Genomic DNA, 13702 nt, shown 5'->3' with positions numbered 1-13702 from the left:
ACCACAGCACTCTTTCCTGCCTAGACAGGGGGTCAGACTTGATCTGTGGAGGTTCCTTCCAAACCTTAGCATCTATGAATCTTACCCTAATGGAGCAATTGATTATTTCTGATACAAAGCTGATACACTAAAAAGGTCATAGGCTGAGTCAAGAGGAAAATGGAATAAAATCATGAATTCCTTTTCTTGCAGCTAAGACTGCTGATCCTAAATCTACTGCAGTAGTTGGTATGACGCTGCATCAAAACGTGGAAGTGAAATTAAAAAATCTGATCCGTCTTCTGTAACCATAAAAAGATCTGCATGACTTCTAGCTAACCGGCATCCATAGTATGTTTGTCGGCATGTTTATACTACACTAGCTGAAACCCGCAAAACACTTGCGATTACATTTTTACAGCAAAAGTATTTCTTTAAATACAGGATTTTTAATTTATCCTTTGACCGAATCAAAACTTCTCACCCTCGAAAACACTACATAAAGCTGTCCGCGTGTAAACACAGGCTTAGGAGTATAAATACATATTTTGTCAAAAGTCTGACATTATGACTTTATAGTCATAGAATAAGAGGACCCTTGTACACATAATTAAGGGCCCTTGTACATGTGAGGAAATTGGCACTTTTAGTGGTTTAATTGCCCTTCTTAACATTTTAATTATGTAACAGTGTAGATGTTCAGCAGTAGGTTGCAATTAAATTTCGTACCAGTGTTCATGTTCAGCAGTGTATTTTGATTTAAATAACTTTTTTACATAGCAAACTAAAACACACCCCATGTATCTTAGTTTGCTATGTAACCAATTACACAGCAATATTTGTCATGTGTACAAGTGCCCTATCCGGAGAAGGTGGTGGGGACTGTGCACAGGACGCGGGAAGCTTGGGCTTGCCGGGCTTCCAGGGCCCCGTGCACCATCCCTGCTGCCAGCACACCCAGCCCACCCTCCTGCCGTCTTCCTGGGGCAGCCAGCCAGTTCCCAGGTGGCAGGAAGGCAGCAAGGATGGTGCACAGTGTGCTGGAAGCCAGCTAAGCCTGAGCTTTCCCGAGCACACCCAGGCTTCCAGTGCCCTGTGGACTGTTGGATCCGATGGATACTGCCTACAAGCTGGGGCTGCACCTGCGCAGCTAGCACCCTGATGCAGGTGGCCCTGGTGCTCTGCAGTGGGGTGCCCTGGTGCTTAATTCTAGCTCTGACTTGCCTGCATGTCTGTTTGAAATGCCTCAGGCTCTGTAATAACAACATACTTATTCTGTCTGTCTGGAGCACTCTGGTTGTTTCAGTAAGCATTGTGATTGGCTGCTGAGACGGCTGATCAGAGTGCTCTGGACAGACAGAATAAACCTATTATTATTAGTGGTCTAAAGTATAATAGGGTAGGCAGAGTTCATTGTTTATTACTGTTTATGAGGTCTGGCTCTTTTCCATTTTGTATAATGTGTGCACCTTAGTTGGCAGAATAAATATATTTATAGGTCATATGAGGTTTGTTTGTTTTGGGAGGGGCAGTTCTTTTTTTTAATAAAACTTACTGGGTCCTTACTGCAAGGAAATTACTAGTTTAAGAAAAGCATGTATATACTAGCTGAAGATAATGGGGACTACACAAATTACCATGTTTAGGCCAGTACTGATACAGAACATATTTAAGTGAGTTAGTATTCTGACTAATAAGAAGGCTGGAAAATGCTCTTTAAAATGTACTGGCAGGTAAAACTCCTTACAGCAGTCCTCCCTTTGCAAGAAGTCATTAAATGGTATGTTAGCAGAGGATATAGGTACACTAACTGAAACTGTAAGCTAGATAAGCTTTTAAAGCTGTTCAGTGTTTACTCTGCTTTCAAATTTATTTATAATTAAAAAAAAAAAAAAGCTCACATCTACCTCCCCTACCCGTGGCAGCTCAGTTAGCCTGAGCTGGTTTTTAACTTGTGTAATATTCAGCTAACCTGGCAGCTGGTCTCTAATGAATTGTGATCTTGGGTAAGGGGGTAGTACAACTTTCATAGCATTATTTAGTTCGATTTAAAGAGAAGTGTGTCTCTGTTTGTTTCCTGTTTGATTCCTCATTTAATTGCCTTTAGTTGCAGTGTCTATAATGTGAAACTTGGTTACCATAGCTAAGTATTTACAATTATTGAAGTAGGGTGCAGTTGCAAAAGCCTTTAGTAATTTCTTCTGTTGGTTATTTCCTATTATAAATCCTTATGCAAGGAAGAAATGGTGCTGAGGAGCCTGGGACATCTCTGATTTCACTTTCATAAAATAGAAATAAAATCCACTATCTGTAGCTTTCCATAAAAAGCACCAAAATACCAACACAAGGAAAATGGGTGGTAATTTTGTGCACTGCTGTCATGTTTGCTACTTGCACTGGAAGAGTTACTATTATCTAAATAAATGATGCTCATCCTTTTTAGGCTTCTAGCACCCTTTGTTCATTTTCCAGGAAGTGCAAGTAGGCTTAGACTGAGAAGCAGCTGAAGCAAGAGGGGACATATCTGCCTGCATTGGGTTTATAGCATCAACCTAATACAGGCAGGGCCACCCCCTTCTTCCAAAGCTGCTGCAACATTGCCCAGCCAGGTGAAACTGCCCCGTGTGCCTCTGTTTCTAGAAAGTGTGTGCAGGGCTGGACTGGGAAGCAGCTGCAGTAGGAAGAGATACAGATAATGTAGGCAGAAGCAACCCTCTTGGCACAGCTACATCCCCATCTGGTCCTGGACATGCTTCCTGAAAAGAAGTATGTGGGGCAGTTTCACCTGGCCTCTTGTGGCAGTGCTGTGGTATCCCAGGGTACCACAGCACCCTGTTTGAGAGCCACTGAATTAAATGATTGTCTCCATCACTCATTTAGGATAAGAGGTTTTAATTAATCCTTTTAGTCACCATCTAAATGAGAAATATTTACCTTTTCTATAAATACTGGGGCATTATGGCACAGAAATGAACTGGATATGCTGTTAACCCTTCCCACTATTCAAGAGTTGGTATTAGTATGTTAGAGGAATCTGTTCAGTAAAAGCCAGCACTATTATAGCTAAACAAAAAAAACACTAAGTCAGAATAAAACAGTCTGTCACTGTCCAGTGTTTCATACCATTGTATGATATTTATTTGCTTACAAGAATGTTATGTTTAAATCTACAGGGTTCCAGATTAGATGATCAAAGATGTGCTCCGCCCCCTGCTGCTACAAAGGGCCCCACTGTACCTGATGAGGATTTCTTCAGTCTTATTTTGCGGTCACAGGCTAAGAGAATGGATGAGCAGAGAGTCCTTTTGCCTTCCAATATAAACAGACCAAGTTCTAACTGAAAGACTTATTAAAGCAAAGCTATCAGGGGTTTATTGTGTACTGTAACTTTTCAATACATTTCCTTTCTTGTGCAGGGAAAACTATATGCCTTTTAAGGGTGTGTATATATAGCACTAACAGTTGGCTAGCCAATTCAAAGCATATTGTGTAAATACTTTTTTTTTTTTTTTTTTTTATTACAGTTGTAGTAAATTGACAGTTCTATACTTTGCAATGTGGTCTGCAACAGGTACAGTTGTGACCACTACCTGAGATTAAGGGCATTTATACATGTGGTCCAGAAGGGTGGGGAAGGAGGAGGATGTGCTTTAATTAGGGTGGCTCCAAGAGCTGCTCCAATTAAAGCACCAGGAGCATCTCATGTATCAGTGTCCCTGTACTTAAAAATGGCAGTAGGAGCGCATTAGAGAAAACCAGCAGGGATGCTCTAAGTGTAGGGATGCTGATATAAAAGATGCTGGAGTGTGGTAATCATGCTCCAGCAGACTCAATTAATCAAGTCTGTTCTGATGCTCTGTAATTACAGTGCCTCAGAGCAGCCTTGCTGCTCATGTGTAGGCACCCTAAGTGTTTAGCAGCAGCTTTTAGCAGTGCTTTTGTAAATGAACTGGACAAGTCACTGGTAGTACACATCATCCCCTCAACTGGCTTCAGTTAGCGGAGATTTTACTCCATAGGACTTGTATTAAAGGTACTTTGTCATAATTAGGTAGAGTTTTAATCACCTAAAATAATAGTATGTAGCTGAGAAAGTTTGTATATCCTTTAAAACAAATTCTAATTTGTACTTCTGATCTTTCCAGGAAAGATCAATTAGTTCTTGGCACTGTTCTTTTATACAAGTTTTTGTGTTGTTTTTGTGTTTTTTTTTAAAGGAAACCCTTGAGGAATAAAGTCACCTCACTTTGACTCTGCATGTCTCACTCTTATTTAACAGTTTAAAAAAGAAAGTGTCTAGCTATGTACTATAATAGTCTCTTTCTAAAACTATGAAAAACCCATGCATTACACACTTGCCATATTTTTAGAAAGCTTATTTATATTCAACAAAGATCTTTAGAAGACTTGATAAACAATTCAAATAGTTTAAAGTAACTTGAGCTTGAAGTAGAGTTGATTAAGTATCAAATTTTTTTGCTTGCACTTTGTACTCTTGTCAGTAGTAGCATTCCACTCACCAAGAAGATATTAACTGGAGACCTAGAGAGTTGATAGGATGTGTCATGAAATACTGATCATCTGCCAGCTTTGTGCTCTCACTGAATATGTTAAGGTCATTTAACCAGCTCCAAGATGTATATACAGTCTTAATGTTATTCTCAGGATGGAGAACAGCAACTTGCAGACAAAAGGTCCAGGCACAGCTGAACCAGTTCTTTGCAGAGTCCATAGTAGCTGCCTGTTATTTGCAGTACCATGCTAAGCTAAAATGTGTGTTTGCCTTGATATAAAACAGGAAGCATGTATTAAACCTATGGAGCAAAGAGAAGCTACCGGAAACAGTTAGACAAGTGTTTGGGCACTTTATCCTTGCTTACTGTGATATTAGATACTAAGTGTTACTTACAAAGCAGATTCTGAAATGAGATATATTTTTGCTTAACTAAGAGATTTCATAAAACTGTGATAGGAAACTGAGATTTTTAATATTTTTGAAAGTAAAAAATACACCCAGTTCTGGTTCTTATTTAGTTTTTCAAAGAAAATATTTATAGAACAATCACAAAAATCTTCACAAACTAGTTTTCTGCAGTGAGTTTCCACACTGGAATTATCACACCAGTATAAAAAGAATAAACAAAATATAAATTAATTTTATAATGGTATTATAAAGTGTTTTTGACCTGAGCTGTAATACAGGCTCATTTTATGTTGACTAATACTTGCAAATCACATTTTATCTACTATTTTGCTACACACTTGCTTAAGATGCAAGCATATAGCATACAGCCCTACCCTACAATAAATACTAATTCTAGAGTTCTTGAAAAATGTGTAGTAACCTTCCTCCATAAGCATTGCACAAAATGAGCTGTACCCATTCCCCTACTTTAGTGCTTCTCAACCAGGTGCCACACCGCCCCCTTGGGGGTGTTGCAGTGGTAGAGGCCAGGTACGACTGCCATGCGCACTCCCTCTGCAGTAGGGCTCCCTAATCAGTAGGGATCTAGCTAAGGAACCTACTTAAAGCACACCAAATGCAAATGAAAAACTGCAGGCCACTTGTAGTACCCAGCACCAGTCTTTTTGCAGCGAACTCCCCCTTTGCTGCCCTGATGTGCAGAGAAGTCTGCCTTTTGTGTGGCCCTGCCCCTTGTCACTGATTGGCAGAGGCAGAGCTTCATGAAAAGTAGCCATCTTGGGTGCTCCATTTTGAAGCAGCTTACCCCAGCCCTCAAGTAGGTTGCGAAGCCAGGCTAGCACTAGCTTCTTAATCAAGTATTTTCCAGTGATTCTCTGTAATATCAAAATTTCAGTATGTCCCTACTAAATCAGCCTAACCTGCTGTATGGCACTTCTTAGTCTGGTTCTTCCACTTGTGCCTGTTTCCTGGAGGAGCATTGGGGCTGTCCCATCTGCTTCTGTTTAGGATGAGCACAGAAGACATCAAACTCTGTAGCATTACACAGCATGAGGCAGCACCTGCCTCCTTTAGGCTGATTAGAGAACCCTAATGCAGGGGGGAACGTGTGCATTGTGACAGCCCTTCCTGGGCTAGATGTGCAGCAGTTTCAGCTGGAGGCAGCAGAATCTGACTGAGAAGCACTAGTGTAAACTGAGGCAGCACCACCTGGTTTTTCAGCCCAGGGGTGCCACAATATTAAAAAAAAAAAAGTAGAGGTTGGGTGCTGTGACTGAAAAGGTTGAAAGACACTGCCCTATTTCATGTCACCAAGAGGGGTGGTAGTGGAAATCTTGCTTGCACAATAAAACTAGCTCCCTGTTGCCTAGCGGTCACATAGTATAATAGCACAAACTGCAAGTCAGTTTAAAAGCAGCATAGTCTCTACTGTGGCGTAGTAATTGATCCTGGAACTTACTTTCTAGTAAAGGAGTAATTTTCTCCTGTCTGCATCCTTCATTAAGTGCAAGTTTTCTTACCTTTAGAAATGATTTGCTATATCTGTAAAAGTGACTGCCCTTTGAGAGAGAGAGAGAAAGAAAGAAAGAAAGAGTGATAATTTAAACCTACCTGGACATTCAATTGCTGACTTGAGGGTAGCTGGTCTTAGACCACAAAACTTAAAAAAAAAAACCCAACTGGAATATTAAACTCTGGAATAAGAAATCATCCACAGACTGGACTGTGTTAGTTTTTGTGCCCCTTTGTCCCTACAGATTACTGTTTGCCTCTCCCCTCCCTATCTTTTGTATTCAAATCACTCCATTTTATACACTCTACTGTGCAAGTCCTTACACAGCATCTGATGAAGTGAGCTTGGGCGTACAAAGGTTCCAGAGACATATACACATCTCTGATTCAGTTAGTCCATAAAATGCAGGTCTACCCTGCCTTCTGTCCTTTGAAAGATCATGATAGCTTGTCCCTGTTATAATCCTGCCTATGTTTACTACTTAAATTTTACTTATTTTAGCACTGTTAAAAGATAACATCTCACTGGTCTAGGTGTCAGAACTGCCACTTAAGACATTTGCTACTTCTATCCTCTGCTATAATCATGGGTTTTAAATCAGAAATGACAGTTTTGTCAGCCAAATGAGTTCAGTTTAAAAACTGTTCCAGACTTCTGGGATGAATACCATCCAGATATAAAGAGCAACAATTCTTTGATACAGAAAATGGCTTCTAGAATGAAGAATAAACTGAGTATTTGGCACAAATATTTTAACACAGTTTTAAAGTGAACATAAACCTCAAACTAAAATTAACGTCTGGCCATTTTAACCTAAGTGAAGCTCAAAAGGGAAAATGTGCTTTGCTATCCTGTAATTAATAATATAGCAGAGTTTGGACCAGGCCTGTGGTGCCAGCACAGGGAGTCATTATCTGCTACAGTAGGCCCTTGTGTGCTAGATCACGCAATCCAGTATTACGATGCTTGCCGTGCACGTAGAGAATGAAGTTACATTTAAAAATTCTAGGTAAAACAAAATTCTAGGTACTTTGGGGGAAAGCTGCCAGAAAGGGTAAATAAGAATGGTCTGATATAATAGGGCTAAGGACAGAAATTACACCTAAATCAGTATAAGTCATCAGAAACCAGTTCAAAACTGTAACAACAGAAGTTCAGTGACCATAAACTACTTTCAAAATTGCCAAAACTGGTTTAAAATAAATCTGGATGGATGTAGTATCAGACTTAACTTGAATCTGGAGGAGCTGTGGGACAGAAGTTGAATAAAGCCATTTAACTTAAATCAGTTAACTCACAGTCCCCCAGAACCCCAAGATGCTTTGGTCTAAACAGTGTAGGTGGGCTAGCCTTAGCCCAAGCTGTTTGCTCAGCAGGAAGGCATGTTCTAGCTCCCCTCAGCTTCTGGCCTGGTCACTGCAAGCATGTGGCTGCATTTCCAGAATCAACATGGTACTTCTAAATCACTAAGTGAATCATTTAGTAAATTATTTAGTGATTTAGAAGTACCAGAATCCAATGTTCACTTGCTTACTGGTTCAATCTATGCAGCTTAAGAATAACTTGCAAAGACTGAATCAATTCAACTTCTAGCTTTCTGACCGCCTACACTTAGCCTTCATGGAAACTGAAACACTTTAAATCCCATCCCATACTATCAAGCTCCAATATTAAAAATATCACAAATACACCACACACAACTCAGAGGTATGTGAAGGTGACAAATACTGTTGTCTGGAAGGTAAAACCTGGGCCTATATGCCATTTGTGCATACTTATTTATGCTCAAAAGTAGATTTGGCTCAAGATGAGGTCAGCAATCATATTTTACTCAGTTCCTATAAATGAAAAAATATTAAAAACAAAGTCTGACAAGCAAAGCCTTTTGAAAACCAGGATTTTAACAAAACTTGCAGCACATCTGAAAGATTAACTCAGTCTTAGCTGTGCCTTCCTTTCATTCACACAAACTGCTCTTTCCTTTTTTAAATTCTCCTGTTGCATCAACAGTCTTGCACATTGGCATTGTTCTCTTCAGGGCTACAATTTGGTTCAGTTCCACACTTTGCTTCAGATTCTTGTAAATCTCCAGGTGTGCACAGTTTCTGCTGTTCAGGTGCAATCTCTCCTTCATGGCTTTGATCTTTGCTCCTTTTCACGCTACAAACAGCCTGTTCTTCAGAAGAAGCGTGCGATCCGTTCTGTAAAATGGATCATTTGTGTCACAACCCAATTAATCAGTGCCTATGCCACTAGCAAGAGATACCATTCAGACCATCCTCATTTTGCACACAGTAGTCAACTAAGGGTTAAAAGAAATCCTTGCCAGAAACTCCTGAAACAAAATCCTGGCGGAGAGCTGTATATAATTTATGCCGTCACAAACAAGAAACGAAACTTAAGACTGGTCAGGGTGAAAGGGGATAGCACTGTCATAAATCCATGACAGTGGGGGATCCATGGGCTTGATCTGGCCCATGGACCAGCCTGCTTCCCTCTCCCCACCCCTCCCCACACACACACTCCTCTGCCCCACAGGGCCAGAAGAGCTGGACACTCCTGAACAAGATTAACACTGTACAATATTTATTCTCTTTCAGAATGCTGTATGCTGACCAAAACAATCTACTTACAGCCATTCCATACTCCACTTGTTTTTGAAAACCTGGACTAGGCTTGTATACTAAAGGAGCTTAGTGACTTAGAAGTACCTACTTTTAGAAATACACATTTTCAAAATAACCTGTTCCTTTAGGTTTTTATAATTAATGCTAGGTTAACTTGAACAGCAGCTGAAATCCACAACTTAACATACACTGGTTGCCATCTTGGTGTGCTCTTCAATTTGTGCGTCTGGCATATCACCTGCTTGCAGAACTTCAGAGTTTTTTTTGCCATTTTGTGGTCTCATGTGACCTTCTCCATCTCTCAGACCATCTCCTCTCTCATAAGTTCTTACATCGATGTGTCCAGCATTCATCCTATGACGGATATTTGAATCACCTGCACAGATATATTGCACATACTCTTTTGGTTCCTCCTTCGGTCTGTCACTTGGAGGAAGTGAAGACTGCGGTTCCCTCTCAGAGCTTGTTAAAGCCCTGAATAAATTAACAGATCTTCCTGCACCATAGCAGAAACCCTAAAGAGAAAAAAAAAAAAAGGTATTTGCTTCTGCACCTGATTTTATTCGCTCTTTCTACAGACGTATTTTTCCATCTCTACAGACAAAAGTACTTATAAGGAAAGATGTCAATATAGAAAGTTTTACCATTTGCACAAAAGATCGTATTTGCCAAGATGCATTTTAAGCATAATTTTTCAGTACTTAAAAAAGGTAGGCAGCTCAGGGACCTCAACTTCAAAGCCTTAAAAATCTGAACAAATATTATTTACTTTCAATTTTAAAAGATCAATTAAGCCACTCACCCCCCCTCAGGCTTTCCCTGCACCATTTTGGTCAACAGAAATACACACATTACCACAATTAAATTGGCATGAGCTGGTCAGATTTCCTGGTGCAAGCTTTTCTTACACCACCTTAAAAATCTCTGAGGATATAATATATCCTAACAACTTTAAAATATTTGTTTCAATTTTACCAATCTGTTGTTCAACTCTGTAGACAAAAATGCTGTTAAAATATTGGACCTAGTTTTATGTGGTGGAGATTTATGTATTTCTTTAGGTCTCCTAATGACAGCAAGAACATACTAACCAGAAAAGCCAGAGCCATGATGATTAACACTGGAACCTGTAGCAATAATGGTATCTCTTTCATAAGCCCTTTAATAAATTCGCCAATTCCTTGTCCTATGTGCTTCAGTGGCTCTGTTACAAAATTGGTGAATGTAACGGCCAATGCCTAGAAATGACGAGATAGGGAAATTATTTTCATTTTTAACTAAACAATGGAAGCATGTATGGTTTAAGTCCAGTATATACCTTTGTTGGAGGAACCAGCCAAATAGGATTCACTAATATAAGTTCATAGTACTTCTGACAGTGATCATCCTGGAATGTCCATGAACTTCTAAACCATTCTACAGTTGGTATAAAAATAAAAAAGGGTAAATGTTCATATTTTTTATTTTTCTTTAAGATAAATTTTAAGACATGATAAAGTTAAGCATTAACCAAAATATTCAATACTTTGTTTCACTTCAGAAGAATTAAAATTATTTCATAAATCTGTTTGGAAGTTTAAGTTGTCTAAGCATGGAAGAAAAATGGAATTTTCTTAATGTCAAATCTTACTGTTCTTTGGCACAGCTCTCTTTAGGGTTTAAAATGTAGCACTAAGTAGCCAGGAAAAAGGACATTAGGCCTGCACATTTGCCTTATTTAAGGAAGTACTTTAATGTCTGCCACTTTTTGCAAGTAGTCATTGGAATTTAGGCTTGGACTGTTGTAGCCGTAATGGTCCACACTTGCTACTCACATTTGAATTGAGGACATTTTCAGTGTTATTACTTATCTATTAGCCAAGAAACGGGGCTTAATAGCACTTTAAAATATTGTCTGTACTTTTATACAGCTTTTGTTATACAGCTTATTCATCTTTTAACATCTTGATGTTGAATCCAAAACCACTGCAGGAAATGGAGCAGTCTTTCTGAATTGTATTATTTGGTTAAGCAGTAGTCCCTAACAGGCACTTATGAAGAGTAATCACTAGAACAGCCACCCTCACCCCCTGGGCAGGTTAGTTTATTTTGAATATTGAACAGCAGTATATTATGTCTGAGGATTATGTTTAAAACTTTAAATGATTTTCCACACAGTTTTCTCAAAAGCTCAAATGAGCTTTAGTTAAAGCACCCCCACCACCATTTTGAAGTGCAGGACTCTGATTACACATGATGCTGTGGACACTTTAATTAGAGTGGCTCTCAGAACTGCTCAAATTAAAGTGACCCCCCATAACTACTCCGGAGCATGTGTATAGACAGCCAAAAAGACAAAGTGATTGCTAACATTTATGTAAGCATACAGCACTTGCTGTTGCTATCCATCACAAATAGTTTTAAAAATCCCATAACGGCTATTTTTAACCTACAAATAAATACAGACCTACTATTATAATAGGTGTAACTCCTGCATAAAAATAAAGCAAGCAACTGAAAATATATCTTGCAGGTCTAAGTAATAATATATGTTTTGTATGCAATTCTATTTGTGTTGTGTTACTGAGGCCCACATACTTCATTTACAGGGAAGTATTTAGTGGGCAAAAGATTACAGTATTTACTCAAATACAAGACTAGGTTTTTCTCCCCAAACAACATAGGGTGGGTTGGGAGGGAGAGTCTCATTTCAGATTTGAGTACCAGCTCAGGGCAGGTTGCGTGCAGCTCAGCTCCAGCTTCAGTCCCAGACTCAGGGTTGAAGCCAGAGCTGTGTCACCACCTGTCCTGGGCCATGGAGGTTTGTGCGGTATGGGAGGGGGCTTGCAGCAGGGAGAATTTGGGGTGGGGGGCATATCCATGGCGGATATCCATGGGGGGGTGGTGCATAAACTCACTAGGGGGGACCAGAAGGGTTTGGGGGAGACCTTGTTTCCCGTAGTGCCCCCCCGGGATAACAAGGAATAACGGCCACAAGTTGTTGGAGAGTAGGTTTAGATTAGACATCTGTAAGAACTACTTCACAGTTAGGGCGGCTAGGATCTGGAACCAACTTCCAAAGGAAGTGGTGCTGGCTCCTACCCTGGGGGTCTTTAAGAAGCGGCTCGATGCCTACCTAGCCGGGGTCACTTGAGCCCAGTTTCCCTCCTGCCCAGGCAGGGGGTCAGACTTGAAGATCTACAAGGTCCCTTCCAACCCTACTTCTATGATTCTATGAAGACCCCAGCTTCAGCTCCAGGCCAGGCCAGGCTGGGCTCATAGCACCATCCCTGTCCTCAGCTTATCCTAAGCTCTGAATCAGGCATCAGCTAAACTCAGAGTTGCAGCAGTTGTTTTGGCCTGGCCAGGCTGGGCCATGGCAGTTGCTGCTGTTTCTTCTGAAGCAAGAGCCACCCCAAGAAAAGCGGTGGGGACAGGTACCTAGGGGCAGGGAGAGGCACATGGCAGCAGGTGGCAGGCATGGGGGAAGCCATGGAGGGGCAGGCAGAGGCATAGGGGCAAGGACAGACAGCAAGGAAGCAGGCGCAGGCATGGAGATATCAAGAAGCAAGGGAATAGGCACTGGGGGGTGGGGGCAGGTGGCAAGTGGGTGGGGCACAGGCAGTCAGAGGGTCAAGGGGCAGGGGTCTGGCCCCCTTGCTCCCTTTTCCTACTGCAGCAGTGGGGGGGATGAATTTAAAGTAACCCTCCACTAATTAATTTCTATGCTTGGAAAATTATACAAATTTATAATATTCCATATATAGAATCTAATTATGGGGGGTCATCTTAAATTTGAAGTTGTCTTGGATTCAGATAAAAAAAACAACAACAGGACTCTTTCTCCTTCATTTAAGATGCCATATATTGAATGGCATAGAAAGGAATACAGATGGAATGGGGGCAGTCTTTTCTGACTGATTTTACTAAACAATGCCATACAAGTTTTAAAGCCAAAACAAAATGATGTGCCACTACTGATTTTATGCCAACCCCCCTCCTCCCCCCAAATAACGCTGATTATTATTTGCTATTTTAAAATTGTGACAACTATCAGGAAAATTAAACTAAACACCTCACCAAACAGATTCCCACTCCAGCTGATCTTCTCAGCACACACATTGTCAAACTTCTCCATTTTAACTACTTCTGCTTGATGCTGTGCAAAGGCCACCTGAAATAAGGATGCAGCTCATAATTTTGCAAGGCCAGCATAGTTACTGAATATGCCATCTGGAAAAATAGTGACCTTATAATTAAACAAGAAAAAGAAAGAATAGCACCCACTATGCATTAAGCACTACTGGCTGGTAAGATACATTTTTTGTCCTTCTATATTTTACCTTTCAGGAAAGCACCTGAAATGTTCAATTTCTTGCAACAAAAATGGACACCTAAAATGGATACCACAAGTGAAAACTTTCGGAACAGGATTTGTAACAAATTAAGTTACGCTATCCATTTAGGCTGTTGTCTGAAGTGAGAGCATATCATTCATATACCTACTAACTTGCATGCCACAAGCACGTTTTCTCAAAAAAGTCAACCCTCCAAAATTGGGCTAGATTTCTTAAATGGAAAAACTGATTTTCTTTGACTGTGCCCCTCCTGCTCGCTGGAAGGGAGAGATGCTGGCATCTATTTTGAAGCACACTCATCTTCATGACTGTGGAAAAAAAT

The 13702-nt window shown here is 40.3% G+C and overlaps 2 protein-coding genes across 6 annotated transcripts in view; one reads left to right on the top strand and one right to left on the bottom strand.

Moving 5' to 3' along the window:
- GPSM2 (G protein signaling modulator 2) overlaps positions 1 to 4230 on the top strand; it is a 42063-nt gene extending 37833 nt beyond the window's left edge. For both annotated transcript variants that reach the window (XM_014602064.3, XM_006265726.4), the window contains one exon: positions 3153 to 4230. In XM_014602064.3, the coding sequence (XP_014457550.1) occupies positions 3153 to 3320 (168 nt within the window). In that variant the 3' untranslated portion in view covers positions 3321 to 4230. The remainder of the gene's footprint in view (positions 1 to 3152) is intronic.
- Positions 4231 to 4948: 718 nt separating this feature from the next.
- The window catches only part of CLCC1 (chloride channel CLIC like 1), a 28688-nt gene continuing 19934 nt past the window's right edge, over positions 4949 to 13702 (bottom strand). For all 4 annotated transcript variants that reach the window (XM_014602067.3, XM_014602065.3, XM_014602068.3 and 1 more), the window contains 5 exons: positions 13103 to 13196; positions 10362 to 10459; positions 10135 to 10281; positions 9232 to 9558; positions 4949 to 8617 (listed from right to left, as the gene is read on the bottom strand). In XM_014602067.3, coding sequence (XP_014457553.1) covers positions 8420 to 8617; positions 9232 to 9558; positions 10135 to 10281; positions 10362 to 10459; positions 13103 to 13196 — 864 coding nt within the window. In that variant the 3' untranslated portion in view covers positions 4949 to 8419. The remainder of the gene's footprint in view (positions 8618 to 9231; positions 9559 to 10134; positions 10282 to 10361; positions 10460 to 13102; positions 13197 to 13702) is intronic.

The sequence above is a fragment of the Alligator mississippiensis genome, chromosome 5, assembly GCF_030867095.1.
Source record: "Alligator mississippiensis isolate rAllMis1 chromosome 5, rAllMis1, whole genome shotgun sequence".
Taxonomy (NCBI): Eukaryota; Metazoa; Chordata; order Crocodylia; family Alligatoridae; genus Alligator; species Alligator mississippiensis.
This window is presented reverse-complemented; position numbering and strand designations above follow the sequence as displayed.